The sequence below is a fragment of the Rhyacophila brunnea genome, unplaced genomic scaffold, assembly GCF_057557595.1.
Source record: "Rhyacophila brunnea isolate RB1 unplaced genomic scaffold, BYU_Rbru_1.0 scaffold_21, whole genome shotgun sequence".
In the NCBI taxonomy this organism is placed as follows: domain Eukaryota; kingdom Metazoa; phylum Arthropoda; class Insecta; order Trichoptera; family Rhyacophilidae; genus Rhyacophila; species Rhyacophila brunnea.
The window spans coordinates 26,837,865-26,864,286 of NW_028232871.1; the positions used below are offsets into that span (position 1 = coordinate 26,837,865).

The following is a 26,422-nucleotide window of genomic DNA, read 5'->3' on the forward strand; positions in this document are numbered from 1 at the left end:
GTAAACAATATATCGTCGCCCTCAAGGAAGAACTCACCAAATACAGTTTTTGCTCAAAATGAGTTATTTATACAGAAAATCTTGCAATTTTTAACTCTATCTTAGAAAAAAATCACCAAAATTCTATCTATAGGTTTTATGTTAAAAATTACAAAAACAAAAAATTCACCAACTACATAGAAAAGATATTTGTGTTATGGAAAAAGTCAGGAAAAAGGTTACATTTTATAAATGTAATGTACATAAACATAAAAATAACCAATCAAACAAAAAAAACCGTTTCCTTCTATGTATTTTCGTTTTCTAATGAGAGCAATTTAAAATTTTCAAAAAGTTTAAAAGTCGATTATCTCAGGATTTTACTTTTGTTGGTTGGTGAGTTCTTCCTTGAGGGCGACGATATAGACCTGTTTAATTTTGCTATGAGTTTTATTCTGGTAACCTATGTGGTCACCACCTACTGCAAGACCTTGGCCTGCGACTCCTTGCATGACTGACCTCCACTTCCAACCCTCGGAGCTAGCCGCGGATTTGGAGGCTCATCATTAGGCAGGGCGTAATGAATTAAAAAAATCTAACCAACACCATTATGTAGTATGGTATTAGTAATTCAACGGAACAAATAAGTGTGTCTTAAAAGGTGTGCACTATTTTTGTCGGATCGCCCATAACATACCGAAACCATCATGGTTTGGTTTAAGCAAGGTTTAATCGAACTTTAAAAACTAACCAGCACCATCTGCAAATTGCATTCTTAGATTAATGAAAACAAATAGGAATGATTGACAAATTTTATTTTAGTCTGCACTATTTATGTCGAATCTGTGCCTACTGTGCCTGTGGAACAGCCTACCTACACCACTCACCACTGCTAATCACCCCCACCCCCCAGTTTTCAATAGTTCGATTGGTTAGGTTAGGTATGTAATTTGTACTCGTTTAATCTTCTTATCTAACACTATAGCCCAGGGTGGATCTTGGCACCTCAAGCAAACTCTTCCCCTGTGACAGGTCTTCCGCTCTCCTTTTCCATAGCACACTCTTCGTGCTTACAAATGTCTTCATAGGCAGCCATCAAGTCACCGAAGTCATGGTCTTCCCGCACCATAAAACCATTAAACATGAAACGCTTTACGTGGCTTATCTCAAGACCCCATTTATACTAAGACAATGTTATAAGTAGTCAAGTTTGATTTAATATTTCAATTTAAAACAACACAATTCTGTTCAAATGTAAACAAAAACGTAAACACCAGTAAAAGTTGATTACAAATTATGCAATTTGAGATTATTGCTTCAATTTGCTTGAAAGCACTTCAACAACGTCCCGCAACGCATTCTGAAAGTTCCAGCTCACTTTCTCCAAGCACCTGTAAAAATTTTATAGATAAATAAATTAACTAGTGATAGTATGGATCATAATGTACCTGCAGTTTTAAATTTTTTAAATTTCAAAGTTCTATTTAAAAAAATAATTAGACAGTTTTTACCACTGATTCACTATATAGGATATAGGCCCTTTAGCTGAATTCACATAGATTTTATGCATACAAATTTTTTGATAGTTTGTAAAGCATTCAGAGCCATTCATTGGTCGGCGTATTGTTACGCTACGCAACAGTATACAGCCAATGAGGTATCTACTAATTAGTATGGAGCGGTTTTCAGCCAATGAGTTTTTATATCAAGTTTGCCTAAACTGAATGAGGATAATGTACGATTTTCATTTGTAAGAACGTCCACATGAGCGCAGCAAAAAAAATCATACCTTATTGGTTTCAACTGTCTCCTGATAAAAAGTTTCAATGGATTTTTGAAATCCACAGGATAAAATGACACAACAATACATTAATACTTACTGAGCGGCTTCATTCTCTGACATATGTGTAATTTTCACCAGAAGTTCAATAAGTCCGATTTTAGTGGGTCCAGAAAAAACCTCTGGAGTCAAAGTCAATCTTGCCTTGGATACCTGGAATTTTAAAAATAATACTTCAGAAAAAATAAGAAACCGACTTAACAAATAAGAAGTATTATTTAATAGGAAGAAGAAGAGTGAAACCCAAAAATTTGCAGGGTTTCGAGACACTATTTTTCATAACAAACAAAAATATGTTTTAGTCTAAAGATACGTACATATTATATTTACGTGGATATTCTTCAGTATTTTGTTCATCAATCTTATCTTTAGAGGCTATTTATTTTTATTATAACCCATCGCAAGCAAAATAAAAGTTTGCTTTTGGAGAAATAAAAGCAAGAATCGTCCTGTTTCAACGCCCACTATATCGTAATAATATTTAACTATGTACAGTAAACTCCCGATTATCCATGTGAGGATTGATTATCTGGTTTGCAGATTATCTGTGCATGAATTTTATTTTTAAAAAAGTCGGTCGCTTTCGTAAACATGAAGCTCGCTTTCATGTTTACTATACCTATAAATATGTTCAATAAGAAATCTTCCTGTTGATTATTACAATCACAAAGGAGCATGGATGGATAGAAGGATCTTTGAAGATTGGTTCAAAACTAAATGGGTTCCAGAAGTGAGAGATATTTTGAAAACGAAGAGGTTGCCACAGAAAGCAGTGCTGTTATTAGATAATGCTCCTTCTCATCCAAATGAAAGCAAATTGAAAACGGACGACGGCCTTATGGTTGCAAAATTTTTACCACCTTACAGCGAAACCATACGAGCGCTGCGTCGCAAGACCGCTATATTCCGACTGCGAGCGGAAGTGAGAACGCATCGCTGTTGCATACTCACTCCCACTCGCAGTCGGAATACAGCGGTCTCGTGACACAGCGCGTACGCAGCGCCCGTGTGGTTTCGCTCTTATGTTACATCTTTAATTCAACCCATGGATAGAGGGGTAATCTCATTAATGAAACGACACTACCGCAACAACCTTCTTAACACATTCGCGGACACATGTTAGTGATATGACACATATTAAAAATTTTATTTTTTAAATTTTCAATTTAGATATAAGTATAGAAATGAGTTGTCTTAAGGTGACGCATCAGTGAAACACCAAATAATTTTCAACTGTAGGCGCGACGAAATTTTGGACTCGCTCGCATTCAGTGAGAGAATGTCGAGCCAGAAACACGTCACTTTGCTGCGTGATGGCGACGGGTCGATTAATTCTAAAATCGTGTAAAGATGACTAAAAACGTTACCCATTTACTTTAAAAAGAAAACATGTCAATGAATATATTATTATTGTTACTAATAGAACAATAAACAGAACATAAAATGGACGTATGTTGGATTTATATGACAAATAATATTTCGTTTGACAGGCGTCATTTGCACCCGCGACCCGCAATCCGCGCATCGCCTAGCAACGATCTTTTTAGACCGTGCCTCAACTAATGCATGGCCTTAAGATATGACACTATCTATTGAAAGTATATTCGCACTGTGACACAAGTAACAGGGAACAATATATTGTTTCAATCCACAACACGACTTCTATAAATGTCGTCTTGTATTCCATTCCACAGTACAGGATGTCAATGGACATCCTGTCGTATCACATCTCACAAAATACGACGTCTATAGACGTCATGTCCGCGAATATGTTAAAAGCCTTTGTTACGAAGACGACGATTTGATTAAATTCTGGAAAAAAATGACAATACTGGATGCGATACATGGAGTAACTCAATCTTGGTACAAAAAGCCAATAACACTCGTTTGATCGTGGAGGAAAATTCTACCAAATGTAATAAGTAATTTTTCGGATATCGAGCCTGAGACAAGTGAAAAACAGTGAAACCCCAATTCTACGATTTTCAAGGGACCCTAGAAAAAAACGATAAATGCGGGATATACATTTTTTTTTTTTAAAAACTCGTCTTTCTCATGGATTTTTTTGACGTCTTGAATTATTTTCAGTTTCTCAGCTACAGTTCTAGTTTTCTTCATGGGGGGCATTTTAGTTACAACTTTGTAATACGAATGTGCGAGGAAAGTCTGAGCGTTGACCGACCCATTCAAACAAAGCGATGCGACTGAAAGGTCTGTTATAGTATGTATCATAAATAATTCTACGAAAGCGAAATGAAAAATATTCAACAAAAACGGTCAATGGGGTAATATTTGTGACGGGACCATAATATTTAGATAATAGATCGAGGAAAACGATAAATTGGGGAACGGTTAATGCGGGATTATTTAACATTGTTCTTATGGGACTTATAAAAATGAACAATCTGTGCGGGAGAACGATTTAAGATGCGAAAACAGTAGATCAGGGTTCCATTGTAGTGTCTGAAATATATGAGCTAATGGCAAATTTACATGGCTTTGAAAATGTTGATAGAGAACATATCGAGGGTATACTGACAGAACACATTATTTCAGTTTTTGCTGTTTTTCTGTTTTAAATGCCAAAATGTAGACAGTTTTACGCTCTACGTCCTGGTAAAACGCACAAAGGCATAGGATATAATGGTGAGAAAATAGAAAAATTATTAAATCATATTGTTATTTTTTTATTCTGATAGAAAGCATGATAATGACCTAATACGTTCTGCGTATAAAAATACAGGACTTGTAACATGTCATATATTGTGTTTGCCATAAAGTTTAGTCTTTATAAAGTAGAAAAAATGTTTTTAAATCATAAAAAAATCTACGTGGGAGAATGCTTTGAAAAAAAAAATTAAAGTTCTTTTTGCGATTATCTCACAACTTGTTTTAATGAGTTAATGCTTTCTGTCAGTATACCCTCGATATTGAGGAGTGGTTAGAATATGATTCATGTGATCCAGTAGGTCTATTTTATACACAAGCCTGCTTTCGATCCGTTACAGCAGATAAATAGGGTAGGAAAGTATTGAATTATTAATACTTATTGTAACAATTAGGCCACCATTAGCCCGGATAATCGGGAGTCTACTGTATTGATACAGTTATTTTGTGTTAAAACTCACTTTGAAATTTACGGGCTGTAATACACAAATTAATGTAATATAAGGCGGTGGCAAATTGAGGAAGAAATGCGAACGACATAACTTTTGAGAGTAGATTCCTTCGGAGTTGTTATTGTTCATTTGTATGAGAAATCCATTCTTCTGTTTTTCGGCACAAATTTTTCAATCACACGTTTGTGTCAAGAATCTCTTGTATCATTCTTTTTTCGATACTGAGCATACATAATGCGTTCAATCTTGGTTGCATGATGGTGTTTCTGCTAAAACACTTGATCCGTTTGAGTGTGAAAAACATCTTTCACTTTCAACTGATGTCATCAGAATAGTGCAAATTAAGTTTAATAGTAGAACCGTTTCCGTAAATGTGTCAAAAAGATTTTTTTCTATTAAAATGTTTAATAATGCTGAGGCACCATCAGCATTATAAATCTCAGTTATTGTAAATATTTTAGAACCGAATATCTTCTAGTACAATGACTCTCGTATGATGGAATTGAAAGTATGTGTATCTTGGCTATCTAACCATCTTCTTCGCTATATTTACACATTCGAAAAGCACACAAGACAAAGTTACAATCACTCAGAATCACTGTGTGTGACGTACGGAGGTGATCCCAATACACATATAATGTGAGTAGTAAGGTAAATCACCAAAAATGAGGACTTCTCTAACTTCTCACTTGACATAAATCTGTATAATAGTGTATAAGTACAGACGTAAAATAAAAAAAAATATGTTTTGACTGAAAATGAAAATATTGAAACGTATTACTTCACGACTACACACATCAAAAGATAAAATTATTATTATTTTCAATGTTTTAATGCAAGTAGAAAAAATAAACAAAACAGTCAAATGGGTTCAAAATTCCGTACTGTCAAATTTTTATTGTTGTCTATGGCGAAGGACGTGGAGCTGTTGAATTTACGCGATGAATCAAATGCGCCTAGACTTATATCAGTACAAAAATCAGATTGTTTAAAAATAAACGTAATGATAGACAGATTTAGCAAATACCAAAGACATTGTTTTGTATTATTATAAATAATAATGATTATCACTCATCAAATATGAAAAAATATGAATTTTACAAAGGTACCTACCTACCTATATTTTTGTTTCATTTAAAAAATTTGGACGTTTTTGTCGAGTTTCGAAGCGATTTGAACACGGGTCTAATGCAAGTATGCGCCCGTAATTTTCTGCACAATGGCAATATTCTCAACATCGTTTGCGCTGAGGGAGACGAAAAAACAAACGCCGATCCGAGCCACTTCCGAAGCATTTTGCGGCGTGCGATTGTGCAGAGTTTATACGAAATAACCATGAAGAAACATCAGCCGCGTACGAAATTCAGCGATCCCTTGATCGTACCGCGTGTCAAAAACTATTTAGCGGAGAATGTGGACAAAACGTTCGTCGACGTCAGTCAAATGGCGCGATCGTTGAAAGAGCGGTATAGAGAGTACAACAACAGAAGCGATAGCGCCTTCTGTCAAATGGTAGAAGCCGCTTACAAAGTCGTATTGCACAGCTATGGATTGGACGACGCTTCCTCCTCAGACGGTTCCGAAGAGGAATCGGACGATTTGGAACTGTTGGATGACAGCAACACGCTCAACAATCAGATGACGGCCATATACAAGATGAACAAAAAGGGCGGCAAGAAGGATAAGGGCTCCGACAAAACCAGCGAACTCATCGATATACTCAGCAGCGACGAAGAATGCAACAATGAAAAGGCTCCGAAACTACCGAAACTCAACGACCAAATTACGATATCCCCCCACGTCCCAGACAGCAATCAGCAAAAGCCCAAACCTATAATCCCCATCGTCAGCATAAACGCGACGACAGAGAGCAGCTTGAATTCTAAACTGGACAGCTATGACCGACGTGGACCTTCTCCGGTCGAAAGCAAAAGGCGGAAAACGAATCACAGCAAATATAATGACGAACCGACCGACGATAAGGAACTTAAAGAGGAAAGGCCGAAAGTGAACGCGTCAAAAACTTTAGGACCGAAGCGCAAATCGACGGCGTCAGACAAACCGCCTGAAAAGACGCAGAGCAAAGTGTCATTCGAAGATATGGGAGGAATAAACTCAGTGCTGGAGCAGGTGTGCGACCTCATCATGCACATGAAGCATCCTGAAGTTTACAAACAGCTCGGAGTGAAGACTCCGCGCGGTGCTCTGCTGCATGGCCCCCCTGGAACCGGAAAGACCCTCCTGGCCAATGCGATAGCTGGCCGCCTTGCCCTGCCGCTCATCGCCGTAGCCGCCACAGAAATGGTCGGCGGGCTATCTGGAGAATCTGAAGAGAGAATTAGGGAACTTTTCGAGAAGGCGACGGTATTGGCGCCATGCGTCCTTTTCATCGATGAGATCGATTCTATCTGTTCCAACAGAATGAACGCCCAAAAAGACATGGAAAAGAGAATTGTTGCCCAGCTCTTGTCGAGCATGGATGGGTTAGCGGAGAAGGACGTGTCGGTTCTCGTGCTGGCAGCTACCAACAATCCAGACAGTTTAGACCCAGCCCTGCGGCGTGCTGGCCGCCTCGAGCAGGAGATAGCTCTCGGCATCCCCACCCTTGCTGCGAGGAAAGACATCATCCGCATCATGTGCCGAGGGTTAAACCTCGACCAAAGCGTCGACCTGGACCTGATCGCACAGCTCACCCCCGGATTCGTCGGGGCCGACTTGCAGGCCCTGATTAACAAGTCTTGCACCGTTGCTATCAAGCGGGTCTTCGCCCATATTAAAGACAAAGCTGCCGCAGATAATCTGATTAAAGCCGAAGTTGTTGTCGATGCGCCCATTGTGGAAAACTCATCAATAATGTTGACTGAAAACGGTGACAGCGTAACCGCTGCGCAACCCGTAGAAAATGCGGAAACCATCACCAATGGAGAAGTGCAGCCCATTTCTGATGACATCGACCCGGAAGCCGCCTTGGAAAAACCTGCCGAGGAAATCAGTCAAAGTGACGTACAGCCGGTTGTCGAAGAAGCAGCAGTGGCCCCAGAGGTTGGCACTCTTCCGGGGGCAGAAACAGCCGAAATGATCCCTGAAAATATTCCCCCCGTTCTTGATGACATCCCGATCGAACGGAAACTTATCTCAGCTGATCCGCAGGATTTCCAAAAATATCTGGATAGCGTGGAGCCCTTCACCGCCGAGCAGCTAGCGGACATGAGGCTGATTCAGGAAGATGTTCTGACAGCTCTGAAGACGTCGAAGCCTTGTGCTATTCGCGAGGGCATCGTGACAGTCCCGGACACTACTTGGGAGGACATTGGCTCATTGACGGATGTAAGGCGCGATCTGCAGTTGGCCGTGCTCGCTCCTGTTAAATATCCTGAGCAGTTAGAAATGCTCGGATTGACAGCTGCGAGCGGTGTGCTGCTCTGCGGCCCACCTGGCTGCGGCAAGACGCTCCTCGCCAAAGCAGTGGCCAACGAGGCGGGGATCAACTTCATCTCTGTGAAAGGTCCGGAGCTCCTCAACATGTATGTGGGCGAGAGCGAACGCGCCGTCAGGACCTGCTTCCGGAGGGCTAGGAACTCTGCACCTTGTGTCATATTCTTTGATGAGTTCGACTCACTCTGCCCGAAAAGGGTGGGTGGGGAGACAGGAGGAGCGGCGAGAGTCGTGAACCAGCTGCTCACAGAGATGGACGGAGTGGAGGGACGTGAAGGCGTGTTCGTGCTAGCCGCCACTAACCGACCCGACATTGTCGACCCTGCCGTTCTTCGGCCCGGCCGATTGGATCGCGTGCTGTTTGTCGGCATGCCTCACGCCGGAGACCGGGCAGACATTTTAAAAGCCATCACGAAAAAAGGAACCAGACCAACATTAAGCCCCGAGGTGGAACTGGAAGCTGTGGCGGCCGCAACCGAAGGCTACACAGGGGCCGACTTGGCGGGACTGGTGAGACTGGCCGCCACACAAGCTCTGACCGACTTCATCACCGGAGACGCGCCGGGAGATTCTCCTCTGGTCGTGTCGGCCGACCATTTCCGCAAGGCACTGGCCAAGATGCGACCGTCCGTGTCGGCCAAGGAGCAGCAGCACTATGAGAAATTGCGCCAAAAATATGCCTCTGCCGGGGAGGAAAAGGCCGATGTGGAGATGGACACAGAAGAATCTATGGACACCGTCTGAGCGTCTTTTTTAAAAATACTGAGACTAATTGAAGAAATTTAAACCAATAGTCATCACCATGTGTAAATTTAAAATGAACATTTGGAAAATTGTGCGCGTGATATTATGATTCGCGAATGCGCCTTCTATCCAACTTAGATTATGTATATTATAATATGTAGATTATGTTAAGCGTGTCCCGATAATGGATCGACTCGTTGTGAATTAGTTTCCGAAGCGTTTGGGCCGGGGTCACGTTTGTGGAACTCCGACGAGTAAAAGTAGACTGCAGATTTGAGCGATTGTGTGTTTTGCAGACATTATTTTATACAATAAAAATGTAAGAGTACAAACTATCTCCCGTGTTTTATTTCTGATGGGTTCTAGAAGATTCGTAATACTAAATTGTATGATGTCACGTAAGGTGCGTATTACAAATAATTGAAATGCTTAGTATCAGTGACAAAAGAAAATGAGCAGTTTTCAAATCAACACATAGGTACCTATTTATACAAAACCACTTAATTTCCAACATTTTCGTAGTAACAATTCTGTGGTTTCAGGGTAAAAATAAAAATGCTTAAGTCAGTTTGGTTGCAGCGAGATAATCGGTTTTGAAATAAATCACGGTTTTCAAAATACTCTTGCTTAGAAGTCAATTGGTGTATCTTTTTTTTATTTCTTAGATTATTTATGTAGAATTAAGTGTTGTATTCAATGTTTTGAATCAAGTTAAAAATGATTTTCTCAATTTAAGCTATTTCTACAAATTAAAATATCTATTTTGCATACATGTGACAAAATCTATGATACACAAAAAAAGAGGGTACTGTCGGTTATCCTGGATACAGCGGCAAACACATTTTGAAAATAGCTGATATACTGGATTATTTATTAGGATGTCCTAACCTAATCTAAACTAACAAATAATCCAGTATATCGCCTATTTTCAAAATGTGTTTGCCGCTGTATTCAGGATAAACATAGTACAAAAAGACCACAATTCTTTACACACATTGGCATTAAAATCATAACTTCGTAAAAATGCAACTTACAAACTTTTACCCTGCAAGCAGAGAATTGCGATTTGAAAATTTTGGCTCGACTTATCCTTCAGATACCAAAAACATTAATAACATAAAAAATATCAACATATGTATTTTCTTGAGATAGAAATAACGGATCGTTTGAGAGTATGACCTCTTTTACGTTGAAAACAATTACATATTATAGTTTACAATCATGTATTATTAAACTTTGAAGTTGATTGGTCACTGCGATGGCTTAGTGTCAAACAACACTATCTACAAAAGTGCAACTTTACAGGAGAGCCAAAAATCGTTATTTTAGATTCTTGTAACTCAACAAGGGAAATGTTTATTTAAAACCTAATGTTAATATTTTATAATTTATTGTGTATTGTACATTTATCTTGCTTATGATGATGTTAAAATTTATAGAAATAGTTTTTAAAAAATATGAAAACAAGGGTAACTTATGTAGTTAGCGTTAAAATTTACTGATGATTTAATAAGAAATTAGAAAAGATTGACATAACGTTGTTTGACTATCATGTAGCCGTAAATGTAAAATAACGTTATCTCAAAAAAAAAAAAAAAAACACTTTTTCGTAGATAACGTTGTCTGACTTTAAGCACTCGACTGGGGCATGTGTATTAAGTTTAATCATTCGCACATCATTATAATATACGACATTAAAATTAGTTTTTGAATTCGAATCAATGTAAAAAGTATGCCCTTGACTTTCATTGTCGATAAATTGTATACCAGTAGACCTATTCTAGCAGTAATATTCACAAAATTTAACACCTTGTGTGTACTAATGTTAAATTTTGTGTTAACAATGAAGTACGGCTAGAATAAGGCCACAGATGTCACAAGTCTCATACAGCAATAATTGCTTAATCTTAATCCATGTTTATTTATGAGTTAAGAAATATATTTTATGTAGTTGAGAGTAAGTTATCTCTCAAATATAAACAGTACCATTAAATCAAATGCGGGGAGTGCGCAATTAATTTATTTATTTAATGAATTACAAGCCATCAGCAGTTTTGTATAACGCTGACTCGGTGAGAAAGAGCAAAAATTAAGTCGTTCATAACATATTATATTCATTTGCATACAAAATTTCAAATTACTTCTTGCGAGTAAGCACTTTTTCATCCTCAGTTCTTACACTCCTTTATCTCTCATCCACCTTAGTGTTGAAGGTTTGAAGGTTGTCCCCAAATATTCAATAAAATAGCTCCATTACACCAAAGATTCACAATATTTTTTCAATGCACACTTAAATGAATATGTATCAAAGACGAAAAAATAATTACTTTTATTATTATAATCTTGAAATTATTACTGTCATCAGCAATTTTTGGGTAATTAGACAAATTTAATTTAAAACTATTTTTTGATCAACGAATAATTATTCACAAAATTTATGAATCTAACATTCTTTATTCAACACAAATAATTGGGAAACCCTCAGAAATATACCTATTTTTAATATTAATAATATCGATCGGAGGTACTTGATGGAATTAAATTTAAGTTTTATACTACTCCATTTGAGTCGTTTTTTGCGGCCCGGGTTTCGCCTTTCGGCATCTTCAGGCACTATGTGCACTCACCAACAGGTAAATACACAATGACAACAAATATAATTAATTATAACTTATATAATAAATTAATACAATAGAGTGGGTAAAAGTTTTATCACCTACATATTAAGTCAAGGATCACAATAAAAATATAACAAGCAAATTATGAATAGTTGAAGTGTTTATAAAAAAACCCCTATCACTAATAACACAATCAATAGACGTATACATCGTTAAACCGTAATAATAGATCATTATATATACCCACGATGGCCGCGCGGCTTAAGCGTTGGCCTTTTGCGTCGTGGGTCCCAGGTTCGAATCCTGGATCTGGCAAGTACACATATTGTTTTTCAATTTTGTGTATGTGCCAGAGTATGGACCTACTAGGTTGAGCAAATGGCTGACATCCATTTCTCGTAAAAAAACAAAATCTGTTAATACAAACCTTGACTATGTGGAGGCCCATATGATCATATTAGGATCGGACATGGTCGAAAATAATAATCAATAAATTAAATAATACATTCAAGAGGTGTAAAATCATCAATACTGGAAAAAAATGGCAACGTCTTGGGAATTTAATGGAGTTATCATAGTGCCTGAAGATGCCGAAAGGCGAAACCCGGGTCGCAAAAAATGACTCAAATGGAATGGAACAAAACTTAAATCTTTTACAATTTATTCCTATTTTTTGTATGTTTCGTAAGTGTTTCTAAATTTCATTAACATTTTTTCCATTGGGGGCCCGCCACTGCGAAGTAGGGCCTACGACTCGTTGAATCTACCGCTAAATATAATATAATCTAATCTTTCTCAATTATTGTATATTTACTACTACCTACTTACAAGTAGTTGCATAGAGCCTAAGATGCAGAGGTCAAACCCAGATCGCTCTGATCGAAATTATTTTTAAATACGCGTTGTGAACCTTCTTCAATCTCATTGAAGATGCCTATTTGACTTTGATAAGCAAAGCTGTAAAAATAAAATAAAAATGGATTTATGTATTCTAAAAATGTTGAATCAATATTATTATCCACCCAGTCTGTTAAGAGTTAAATAAATACCGTTGTCACGGAGAAGGCGTCCGAATCCGCGGTCTGCCGTGAAAAGATGTAGAACATGTCATTGGTGATCTTGTATTGTTCCTCACCACTCCTCACCAAGATGAATGTCCTCGTAAAATCGAAAACTGGCTCTTCTTCACTGAGACTAGTCGTGGGCAGTTTCAGCGCGCCTGATATCACGATGCACACAGCATCGTTCTGTAAAAAATACACATTTAAACATGTAATGTTAAAATTGTAAAACATGTAATACCGACAGAAAGTTAATGGATTTACAGCAATCAAGATTAATAACAATCCATGCGACGTCCTTTCTTTTTTTCATTCAATTAGGGCCATCGTATGGAAAGAAAAAGTATTGAGATTGTTTAATATTACAAAAAATTTATATTATAGTCATGCAGGATGACTATTTAACAAAATGCAATGCTAAAAAAGTTTTGAAAACAACATTTGTCCCATTATTTCACAGTATATAATATTTACTTCATTATGCATTAAAAATATGTACTTCACATTGCGGGGATTTTATAAATTAGGAAAAAAATGAAGTAGGTACTTAAGACACTTAACTAGTGTCATAAACCTAATCCGATTCCGGCGGATTTTATTGCTTAGGGTCGAATGTTTTTAAACAATCGACACATTAACAGTTTTAAGAAATTTTTTTAACCATATTTTAGCTCGGTATAAACGATAGTAGCTCATTATAAAAGTGAATAAACTTATGGAGAAAATCATAAACTAAAATGTCAACAAATGTATCCTTGTTACATCCAAGATCTCGCTATATCCGTGATCGTAATAAGCGAGTGCCACTGTAATTATACATCTAATAGACTCAATTTTTTTACATGCGGCAATTGTGAATAGATGGAACGTTAGTAAACATCTGTGACAAATAATTATAAGTATTCAGTTGGACTTACTGTAGTGAATGGAACATCCACTGAGAAGCTAAATGGATCATGCTGCATGGCCGGCAGGGAATTGAAGTAGTTGATTATGGTCCTCGACCCTTGACAGCAATCAAAGTTCTTCCTTTTCCTAAAATACCGTAGATCTGCAGACAATTTAACAATATTATATAATATGTATTAGGTTTCACCATAAGGCAGTCCACTAGTCGTAAATCCTTGATCCAAAGGATCCGCGAACCAGGGAATGTAAATATGCATAATATCATATATTATTATGATGTGTTACATAATAATAATTATTCAAACGAATGAACAAATTTGACGGTTTCCATGCTGTTGCCAAGCTGGACACAACTTCACTCAAACAACTGACAAAATTTAGGTGAAGAAATATTCGCATGAAATTATGTGTCATGGCTCATTACCATAACGAAGAATTGTCAGAATGTAAGTGTAGAACAGGTAGCATTTGGCTTTAACCGAGTACAACCGTGAATCCCAGATATTCCGCATCATGTTGAATATTGCTCCAGCTATTCCCATTCAGATAACGGAGCTCTATTTGCGAAGTGCCATCTCTTCTGATGGTCAACATTCTCTGCCAAATCTAAACCGGGACAGGTGCTACTGCTATGCAACCTGTCGATTATGTATCTCTACAATGCCATCAATTGAGTTGTTAAATAATACAGTGTCATCATTATTCAGTACACTTCAGAACAACCGAAACGAGTGGTGCGTAAATGCTATAGGGATATTTCCAGCAACCGACTGATACACGCATTTTTTCATGATGGAAAAATGGGGTTAACGACTTACTCTTTTTGAATATGATATTAAATAAGGCTGTTTCGGAATACATCTTCAGCAGGAGTCCGATTTCTTCAGAATCAAACAAGCGGTAGTAAGTTTCCATGAAATGATCCACCAGCCCTGTCACGTTTCTGTCCACAGTGAAATTCCGAATGGTTAGTGGGAACTTATTCTCAGAAAAATGCTTGCAGTCCTGTAAATATAATAAATTGTAAATCGAAGACTGTATCCTACATAATATTGATGACTGATCACAAAATTAAATTCAAGGGTCTGCGGGTTCGAATCCTGTGTCTGGCAAATCCACATATTTTATTCAATGTATAGTTAGATTCACCGCATGGACATACATAATAGATTGAGAAAGTGGCTAACATCCATTTCTCGTAAAAAAAATCTGTTTAGAAATCCGTCGAGTCGCTCTTCTTTTACCAAAGGGGATCTTTATTTGTGTATCACTTATTTTAACTGGGAAAAATAACTTATATTGAGAACATTATTTTTAATTGTGTCTCAGGTTCGAATCCTGGGTCTGACAAGTGTGTACACATATTGCACATATTACTTGCAGTTTCAATATGCGTGTTTACAGCTCACGTCATAGTGAAGAGTATTTAGGTGTGAAGGGTGAATGGTTACAACCACAAGCTGCCGACTCAATGTCTACCAAGTCACAAGTGGTTGACGTACTAATGCTGTGTGCGAACATCCTAAAGATACAGGTAGTTCTGGCTAGTTGTTATATCTATACGCGGCCTAATAAAAATTAATTTTGACAGTCCACTGTAGACTACATGTGTTCGCTGCTTGTAAAATGTTGCCGTCAAGGACTAAAAATTTGTATAATTTTCGCGACAACGTGCGTAAAATACATGTTTAGTTTTATTATTACAAATATGTTGGTTTACATAGTGGCTAGTATAAATCGGTATTTTTTTAGCTAGGAGCAAACTATTCACATAGTAGCAAAATAGAGCGTGCGAATTCGTCGCGAGAAGTTTTCTGTGAGCACAGGTTCGAAACCCAGCAACCGCAACAAAAGATAAATAATATCGCTTATAAAATAATCTTACCAATTGTTTGATGCCAGGGAAAAACATCTTCACAGGAATAATATACTCTGATCCTGTCGAATACTTGGAGCACAGTTCGTTCCTGTCAAGATGGAGGCATTTCAAGTCCAAATCGCGGCATTGGAACAGAATACGCATGTTTGGCAGATTATTGTTGGATAAATTTAACGTAGTGACATTTTTGAATACGGTTCCCATGCTGAATCCTTTAATGTCCCTGAAAAAGAAAAGAATTGTGTTACATAGCTGTAATAATGATACATCATTAAGACAGGTGAAGAGTTGAATTGTTATTTGATTTTTGTTTGAAAATAACCGCTTTTGGCCTTTTTGATACCTGATAAAAGACCAGTAAAGTTGTCCTGCTACCGTGTTCGCAAGCATATGATACAAAATGTAACTTCCCCGGGCTTGTTTTTGGATCAACAGAGTGCGTTGTAATCTCGAGCCCCTTTCAATAAGTTAAATTCAATTCCATTATCCATATATTATTAAGTAATGGTATAAGTCGAATGTGTAAATTTGTATCAAATTAAATATATTTGGTAAGATCCAACTATAAAAATGGAGTTCATATTATCAATTACCTACCACAACACCTCCTTGAAATGAATCCTCCACAAGTCGATATATTTAAATAAGTGCCATTATGCATAGAACCATTAGTACACAAAATGAAAAAAGTATAATTACGTTAGTCCGTTATTCTCCAAATTCAGAGTGTGAATATAATCCGTCAACGATAGTGCATTGACTCTTGATGTTACCAAAACCTGATTGGCCGGGAAACACAATGGAATGTATAATTTATTCACGATATCTGTAAACATAAAAATAATGTTCATAATTATGTATTGTAATAATAATAACACCTTTATTTGAAAGCACAAAAAAATTGACACCCAAAAGTACATCTAGAAAGATTTTTAGTAATGGGCTAAAGGTAAGGTTTACCTTAACTTGCATTTAAGTAATGGAGTGCTTATTTGGAAAGGTGAGCTTGTTTAGTTATTAATTAGCCAGAACTAAAGCGGATTCTACATGGGAAGAGAGCTACACATATGAAGAAACAAAAATTGAGAAACGCGGTTGTATTAAAAACTGCTATGGCCTGAACAAAAATGAACCACAAGTGCGAGAGAGAAAGCATTCGGCATGCTTATATCTCCGCAATATGCGTTAGAGTACGATAGAATTTCTACGACTGAATTAATTATTTTTTTAAATTATCTAATTATTAATCATGACAACAATATTATGTGCTTTAATAAGATTTTAGGCTCTGCAATAGGAGCCTACCATATTTCATACAACTCGATAGACTGACTGAGGTTACGTGACGTAAAGTCCATAAGAAAAAATATTACAATTACTTGACAAATAATCTGACATTTATTTACGTCAAGACAGATAGGCACTGTGGTATATTTTTTTAAACCTTTGCAGATTGTTTTGTCATCTGTATAATACATTCCTACATAATATACGACATCTGTTGTTGGCAAAATAAATTATTTTTATAGAATATAAAATAATCAAGTGATTATATAAAGATATCCATATGCAATTAAAAAATATTTTTCCTAAGAAGGTAGGCTTTAAATAATCGCCTAGTATGGAGTCTTTGCCTCTGCTACGGACAAGCGGAGAGAGTTGTTGGAGAAAGCCAAAACCCATCCATAGTTGCGTACTCCTGATGATGATAATAATTGCTGAACATAAGTAGTAAGAAAATTACCAGGATGGTTGTGAAAATCGGATAAATCCAGTTCACCGCTGCCCATTGTCATTCGTACCTTCAGAAGATCATCGATTGTCTTCCTGATGTCTATCGGATTGTACGGGATGTCATTATCATTGACTCTCAATTGAAAAGAAAGCTCCTTGAAGACGCACAAGTAACTGATATCCGCCAACTTCCTCAGAGCCGCATCCGAGTTGCAAATGTAAAATTTATTAACCATTTCGCCTGTCTGTAACATTATAATCCATAAAAATATTATTGCCAATTAAATATTCTTGCTTGCATGCTTGCGAAATTACACGCATAGTGGAGTGAAGCAGTGAAAGAAAGCAACACATATGCCGTGCTATTTGATTACCATCGAACAAGCAAACAAAATTGCACACATAATGAAATGATGAGTTAAGCCTGCAGATAGGCCAATTGAACATTGACCAACAAGTAGACGAGTCATAATGAACTTTTTATGTTACAGCACTTGATGGCGATGTCACAGTAGAACTGCATAATCGCATTAAAAGATGGCGACCTATTTTAATGTACATTTTATTATGTATGTCATTATTTGTTTTATAGTTGTGTTACGATTAATTATTGCGACTTCATCAAAATACTGATGGTCCCTTGTACAGAAAACTTGTTTTATGTTTGCGCTTTTATCTCACTAGATCCCTGGTAAATAAATCTAGCGTTAATACTTTCGCTTTGCTTTTTGTTTACTTTTGTATGATTTTCACGATTTTATGTGATTGTTCATTTAATTAATAATGAATCGACACAGTTCATAACAAATTCAAGTTTCAAGATTTATCTATGTATTATATATTATAGTATAGCACATTTAATTTATGGAATTGACTGATTGAGTAAATCTAACATTGTCTTCATAATGTTGACATGGTTTTTCAGAGCTGATTTGGATGAGAAGAGTGTGAAATTGACTTCGAATGAATTTGCAATAGATATGGTTTGTAACTAATGTAATTACTTATTACTTTAAGCAACCTTTTATTCTGTTTTATTGCAACGTTTTTCTTAGCTCGTATTCTTATTTGTCCGGTGGTTCTTTGTCCGGTACAAATCTTGCAATCGATTTTTAACTAACTTCCAGACTAGCTAGACATTTTAAACTTTTAGAATATGTCAGAACACGATGCCAATGCATTTTTTTAATACTTTTAACCATCTTTAAGTAGAATTGAATTCATTTTCAGTTAATTCTGTTTTGTATGAAAAGTTATTTCGACACCATTATTGATTGTTAGGGGTCTGGGGTCCTAGCAACTAAATTATTAATATATACGTGTGTTACTATGGAAATCAATGACATGTCAAGTACAAATTTTTTTAATCGTTTAAGCTAGTCAAGTCAAGTTTATATGGTTCAACAGAATTTAAAAACGTATATAAAAAGTTCTTTTTATCTTGTGATTATTTATATATAGGTTAAGGTTTTTTTAACATATATTATTTATAGGATATACATACCTGGCAAAGCACCGGAATGAATATATGCGGTTGGACATTCTGAATAATTGTATTGAGGACTAGATGCCGTGAAGCAAATGTTCCCATTTCCACCTAAAACATAATAAGTTTTTAAGAAAAAAATTAACTGCACTAAAAAGGTGAAGAGAAGTAAAACCCCGTTTACACGTGCATGGATTTACTGCTGACAGTACATATTATCACGGCCATAACAATAAAATGTGCAGTAGAACGATAGTGGTGAGCCTGCAGGAAAAAAAATGAGCTTCACTGCGAAGAGCACTTTTGATGTTTACCAATTTTCACAACCAGTCAAATAACAACATCGCGTCTCACTTACACCTGACGAGGCGAGACAATCAGCACTTTTACATGTAAACAGTTATTATCACGATAGTTGAATTTACATACTATTAATTGGTGGCAGTAAATCCACGCACGTGTACATGCGCTATAAAATCGGTAGTCCAAATGATCAGGTAACAGTAATTAATCAAAAATGTATAATATAATCTAAAAACTTTGTAAAGAAACGGGTATTTTGGCAGTACAACGTAAATAATCACACTAAATTTATGAAGTTTTATAAATTTTGACAAATTGAATTAGGTATCTAGTAACTAATAAATTACAGTGAAACCTCGATTTTACGTTTTTGAAGGAACTTAAAAAAAATATGTATGTGGCTGTCATCGGATTCCTATAACCCAGATTTCAATTATAATATTATTATTTATTAAATATTCATTTTCCACATACAATCAGTCAATACCTATATATAGTTATGAGATAGCGGATCTGCAATGTTATAACATTACGAATTAATATTATTTCATAATAATTTCAACATATTCTTTCATAGTGCGCCAGTCAATACATAGCGGGTCAGAATCGATTGGACATCTCACTTGATTACAAGTTTCCGTTAAAGACACAGTGCACCGAATTACTGTTATATTTATTATATTGCATCAATTGTACCCTTATAGTTATTTGAAACAATAAATAAATTCTCGCCTCTTCCATCATCATGAACAACTACTACCGTCTTTCATCTGCAATACCTATCCTTCGCCGAACCAGAATACTACACGTAAATAGAGAAAACATTGGTTTGATACATATTTTAGGCTTGTACTTTATTAATGCACAAAAAAACAAACAACACAACAAATAAAAAAAATGATTTAAACAATATGAATGAAAAATGTCAGCAACAAGCGACCATAACATTTGAGCCAAAAGGGAATGACACAATACTAAAATTATCAATCATGTTGCGTAAGCTTAGCCTTGGACACTGCAGACGTGTCTGCAGAAAGAACTGCCGATGCAGTCTGCACCTAAATATTCATTTCAATGATTGCCGTGCATTTATATAAATGAATGTGTAAAATAAATTTAATTTTTAATTGTAATGGAATTTTGAATATGTATTTCAGATGTAAATAGCGGGAAATAAAAATGTAAAACCGGTTACTATAGATCCACCAGTATAAGATGTCCACTGAGTGAGGGCACCACATGCTAACATTTTACATATCCTTCAATATTTTTTATACTGTGATGAGCTTAGTTCTAAATTCGAACATCTAACGATTTACGATGGTATATCTATACATGACGTATCAAAATTAAATGGTACCTACTGAAGAAACTATGTACAAAAAGCTGGAAAACATGAATTCCGAGGACTTAAAATCAGGGTTCCACTGAATAATTTCACATAGTGAAATCGATTATTGTTGACTGTTAGATTTTTTTTTCGGAATCTTGTCAAAATTCAATTGGCTGAATTATCTAAGAAATGAATCTTTCAATGGTAACCTACTATTCTACATATTATTTCAATTTGGCATCCATATCCAGAGAGTACTAATAGATTCTAAAAGATTTATAGCGTAATAAATTTCACATGGTAAAAATATGCATAGAAGATTTCTTTCTTTCGACCATGTCCGATCCTAATAGGATCATATGGGCCTCCACAGTGGAGTGGAGGTTTGTATTGACAGGTTTTTGTTTTTACGAGAAATGGATGTCAGCCACTTGCTCAACCTATTAGGTCCATACTCTGACTCATACACAAATTGAAAAACAATATGTTTACTTGCCAGACCCAGGATTCGAACCTGGGACCCTCGACTCTATAGGCCGGCATTTAAGCCACTCGGCCATCGTGGATTACCATTTACAAAGTATTTAAAAAATTAAGCGACTAATACGTATCAAATAGTTTTAATAGTGCCCAGTAAATTGTACGTAAATCAGTGTCAAAGGGTAGAGATAGGCTGTTAAGATGCGACATAAATAGTGCACACTAAACTTTGTCAGTCATGCTCATTTGTTTTCCTTGAACTAAGAATACAATTTGCAGATGGTGCTGGTTAGTTTTAGAAATGTAATTAAACCCTGCCTAAGCCAAGCCATAATAGTTTAGGTATGATATGAGCGATACAACAAAATAGTGCCTACTTTTTCAGTCATACTCATTAGTTCTCGTCGAATTACCAATTAACCAATACCATCTACATATTGTAGTCTTATGACAATGAAAACAAATACGTTTGACTAACAAAGTTTAGTATTTATTATTTATGTCGGATCTTAACAGCCTACCTCCATCCTTCGCCACTGATGTAAACAGTAATTATTGTAAATATACATTATAGCCGTGAACATTCATTCAAATTACAGATGGGAGAATAGCAAATTGAAACCGGATGGCATGTATTTTGTCGAGCATTTCACCAAACAATGATTTGTACTCATTTTAAAAATATCTGTATCTGTTATTTGAATAAATGTTCATGGCTATAACGTATATGTACAATTTACATGAAAATCAGTTTAAATCATGGTTAGATGAGTTTTTTGCAAGAGAGTTCTACTATATCTTAATAATTAAATATAAAATAATTATTATTTTCATTTCTTACAATAACTGCGCACCAAGTGTACAACCCGGATTCATCATCAGATATTTCATTGAGTTCATCTTCGGAAATAATGATTGGTTTATTTTTCTGTTTATTTCTGTCCCTCCTACATTTTTGCCCTTTCCGTTTCCGGGTGTACGACACCTCCATCTCCGAAAGGGAGGTACCGCTGTCACTACTGTCAATCACCTCCATCTTGGAATCAAAGCGTAATCAATTAGCGGAACACTGGTGCCTAAAACAACATTGTATAAATTTAAAATAAATCTATAGTACATACTCCATCATCAAAGAAATACTTACTTGTAAGATGACTGGAAATAATTAGTTTTAAATGTATAAATCAAAAGTACGCATTTCATAGAATATTGAATCAAATTTATAACATGCGGTCAAATTTAATAATAAACACGGCCAACAGGAGTCACATTGTATACCATGTTTGTCAAGTTTAGCCAACCTCGAAAAGGGTAATTAAACACAAGAATTTGTCTAAATTAATGTCGAAACATAACAGTTCTATTAGCTAAACAGCTTAAGCACGGACCTGCGCAGAAGCACACTTACTTTCGTGCGCATAGAGTAGGTGTGTAAACGCCGCGTCTTTGTGTGAAAAGTCTATTTTACACAATGACATTAATATGGATGAAGCATCTGGAAAAAAAAGTGACATTCACTTTTTTGTCGGGTCTGCCGAATGGAATAATCTGTTCTAACGCCATTACAATAAAGGTGATATTGCTATAAATTCCCGATGCTTTTTGTCGGGTCTGCCGAATGGTTCGGTTCGAACGGATTCGCTCAAATGAACATTGACACTAGAAACACTGTTCTAACGCCATTACAATAAAGGTGATATTGCTATAAATTCGCAATGCGTGATATCGCATAATGGAAACTGCGTGACGTCTACCTATACATGTGCGAATGTCGCTATGCGTGAATTTACTTGCTAGCTACTGTGTTGAGTGCGTTGTCCATTAATAATGTCATTGGTTTTACACGATACAATAGTATATTTACAAATTTACAATGAATATCCCATTTTTATCGGGGTATTACAAAAACCTATGCAAAGACAAGCACAAAAAATTATTGTTTTTAATGTCACTGAAAATTAAAAAGTGATGAAAAAACAGTACAATTTTAAATAAATAGTGTTCTTAAATCTGCTGGCAACTGGCGTTTCTATTAGCACCATTAAAAGAGTAATGCGGATATGACGAACATAACATTTTTGATCGGTTATTCCTTACTTAATTATACTCTGAATAAATAGAAAAAAATGCTGTGAGATGTAAATATCGCACATTCTTATAGGGCAAATGATTTAGGAATAGACACATCAATATGGAAAACTTGATAATAATCATTGGTGTGGAGTCAGATGACAGCGATGATTATTATTTTCAGAACAGAACAGTGAATCAGATGAGATGTCATAGTAATACACGATTTATATTATAAGTACTTAATTTAATAATTCATATTGACAATAATTTTAACAATTTGCTACGTGTAATATGGGCTGCCGTTTTCGTAACTAACCAAAAACTTGCGAACCCACCCAAACTACAAAAACGCCATGCTTATGTTATCTAGTTATAATAAGTACCCACATGGGGTTTGTTTTTTTGTGTTAAAAAATAAATAAAAAAACAAACCCAATATAGCAATCATTTTGGTTTTTAAACTAAGAGCTAATGGTTTTGAACTGTTTGTCAATAATACGGAGTAGGTACTGTATATAATATAGGAAGTAATATTATGGTATGAAATACTATGACTGCTTCAACCACAGAACAGATAATAAATAGAATACCGATAGGCTATATTCAATACGCCGAATTTTGATGCAGGGTTTTTGAATGTGTGAGTGTCCTACGAAAATGAAGCACACATTATGCACGTGCAATAGTGTGTGTAATACACCAACATTAAATGAGCGTAAATGCATAAACCTAGATCAGTTTTCAGTATTCGACGTACAACGTATTCTTGACACGTGTGTAAGTTTAACCCGGATTCTTCCTTACTCGAGTCGGTTACTTGCTATCGCCTTACCCGTTAGGTATTTCAGTTCCCATTATTTCCGAGTTCCCTGGCTTCACCCTGTTTATAGTGTGGAAAGAGATAGATAGAGGTCTACGATAGATATTTTGCTTATAAACATGTAGATTTTCTCGGAATTTAAGTTATATGGGTACAAGTCTGTTTACTGGATGCCAGGCAGGAACAACGGCCATTTTCATAGCCGATTTCGGCAAAAAACATGAATTCAAGAATGATAACCTAACCTAACAAATAATCCAGTATATCGACTATTTTCAAAAAAAAATTGTCGCTGGCTTCCACTAAACAGAAAAGAGCCGTTATTTGGATAATATATTATTAATAAAAATTTATACTGGATAATTGTTTTTGTTTAGGTACGAAATCGCATCACTGTTTTGACGAAAATATTAGAAACAGCCAAAAACTTTATAAGTTTACAAGGCATCTCAGAAGAACCACAGAATCATTCATTCATCAATATTTAATGATTTATTGTATTTAATTTATAATATTGACTACTTTGCCGCCGGCACTGTCATGTCAATTTTGATTCCTAAAACCTACAGAATAAAAATTACAAGATTGACTGAAAAAAATTAAATTAACCTTAGTTCGCTTTCAAAAGGGCTATTTAAATTTATAATTACGTACGAATACTTTCATTAAACTCAAAATATACTAGACAAACAGTATTTTCTAATCAATTATTATAGTAAACATTGATAGTTTGACGAGCTTGCTTTGACATTTATTTCTGCAGAAGTAAATTGAATCAAATTTATTATGTGGATAATAACAAAAATAAACTGGCCGGGTATACATAAATATTTAATTAATAAGCGATACTTAAACAGACTTTGATACTTACTAATATACATAATGATAATGTAATACCTTTATTTTAATAATTTTTAAAATATGGATATTTTTGAGACTTTTCCATTACCTACGTCATAATAGATCCAATTTAAATCAAAAGTTTTTAATTTATAACAATACTAGCTGACCCGGCGAACATCGTACCGCCTCAGAATCAATAAATCTTGTGTTAACTAATTAGCTGAATTAAATTCAGTTTTTTATTAAGTTAAAATGAATACCTACTCAAAATGAATTAAATTCAATAAATGTGCAAAAATCAAATCAAAATGAAAAGTACCCATTTTAATTACATTGAAATAAATGCAATTCACGCGGCAGCAAGGCATTTGCTTTATTGAAGCGAATCGAAATGATTCGCGTAGCATTGTTGCACTACTTTCTGTTAAACTATTTTCTAGATGGGTTGCACTCGGGTCGATTCCCTTCATTGAAGCAACATGTGATATACGACATTTTTTGTTTTGTTGTCAGGTGCGACAACGAACAAAGCGGATGGTTGCCGACACGTGAACATGCTACGTACAATTGACTGTGAGAGAAACATTCATTTTCTAGATTCAGGCCACAAACACTCAAGGATTAACCTTGTGATTTGTTGATCGTCATGGCGAATGCAAGACGAATCGGAAATTGAATTCGTTTAATCTCGAATGGCACATCGGTTGGGATCATTGGTATTCTCGGAATGAGAACTTCCTCACCTTTGAACATTCCTTTGATTATCGTCGCGTGAATCACATTGCCCATGAGTTTTCTCACCACCAAGCGCGTTCCGTTACATAGTTTTGGTTGGTTCAGATTTCGAAGCATGATGACTACCGAGCCAACCTTCAGTTGTAAATTGTGCTGTGGCAAGCCAGGCAGATCCAATGAGTTTAAAAATTCAGTTGGATAGTTGGTTGCTTCGTCTTCGTTTGTTACACAGTCGATAGATTTGAAGGAATACAGTGGACCAACGATTTGATTTTGAATTGTGAAGTGAATTGTGAAGAAGTGATCCACATCTTTGTTCTTTGCCGCAAAAATTGCTCGTTCACTCAACCAATTGTGATTTTTATGGTTAGCAATGATATTCGGGAATACTTTGTTGATGAGGTCGTCCTTCACTGAGACGAAATTGCAAAAATTCAGCGGCAAAAAAATCAATCCGTTCGATTCGTCGATAGGAACACGGCCGTTACCGATAGTCAGCAATTTCTTCGAGAAATCTTCGGCAGATAGATTGTTTAGCAATGCAACTCGCATGTTTGTCGTCAGCTGAAGTTTCTTCACATAGCGCCACAGACTCGATGAATTGAGCCAAGCGTTTATTTCATCGGCAGCGGTCGATCTTGGACAGACTGATCGAAATGATTGGTTCAATGCTTCTCGATCATATTCACGTTCACGTTCCAATTCTCGATTGAAAGCGTCGTTCATTCCACAATGTGGCGTTGGCATTCCTAACTTGACTAACAAACTGCCGCACATGAGGTAACACGTGTCTTCGGTTAAAAGCAAATCCTGTTTATGTATCTCCTCATTCACATCGTGATCGGGATTCCCTGAACTGACACGAATTCGATGTAAAATATCTTCTGACATGGCATCATTGCCTTGTTCCACAATTCAGGTGGATTTTATGGGAAGCATGTCGAAATAATAATAGCAAATAATGTGCATTGGAGATGCAGAAACAATTGCTTCAGCGATTGTCATGTCCCAATGAGTATCATTTTCAAGCA

At 36.0% G+C, this 26,422-nt stretch overlaps 2 protein-coding genes across 4 annotated transcripts; one reads left to right on the forward strand and one right to left on the reverse strand.

Moving 5' to 3' along the window:
• Nucleotides 1-778: 778 nt before the first annotated feature.
• Nucleotides 779-24,580, reverse strand: LOC147070912 (nuclear RNA export factor 2-like). 3 transcript variants are annotated; one of them, XM_085949078.1, is made up of 12 exons: nucleotides 24,468-24,580; nucleotides 23,826-23,873; nucleotides 21,762-21,996; nucleotides 18,823-18,915; nucleotides 17,329-17,563; nucleotides 16,284-16,410; nucleotides 15,591-15,807; nucleotides 14,524-14,710; nucleotides 13,714-13,847; nucleotides 12,785-12,982; nucleotides 1,860-1,972; nucleotides 1,138-1,370 (listed from the first exon to the last, which is right to left on the reverse strand). In XM_085949078.1, exons 3-12 carry the CDS (start codon nucleotides 21,954-21,956, stop codon nucleotides 1,289-1,291), a joined length of 1,581 nt encoding a protein of 526 aa, XP_085805204.1. In that variant the 5' UTR covers nucleotides 21,957-21,996; nucleotides 23,826-23,873; nucleotides 24,468-24,580; the 3' UTR covers nucleotides 1,138-1,288. The 3 variants fall into 3 exon arrangements, with proteins under 3 accessions (XP_085805202.1, XP_085805204.1, XP_085805203.1); XM_085949076.1 differs by lacking the exon at nucleotides 23,826-23,873 and having other exon boundaries at nucleotides 779-1,370; nucleotides 24,423-24,580; XM_085949077.1 differs by lacking the exon at nucleotides 23,826-23,873.
• smid (nuclear valosin-containing protein-like smid) lies at nucleotides 6,166-9,452 on the forward strand. Its single transcript, XM_085948712.1, has one exon. The coding sequence runs from the start codon at nucleotides 6,274-6,276 to the stop codon at nucleotides 9,115-9,117; it is 2,844 nt and encodes a 947-aa protein (XP_085804838.1). The 5' UTR covers nucleotides 6,166-6,273; the 3' UTR covers nucleotides 9,118-9,452.
• Nucleotides 24,581-26,422: the final 1,842 nt, after the last annotated feature.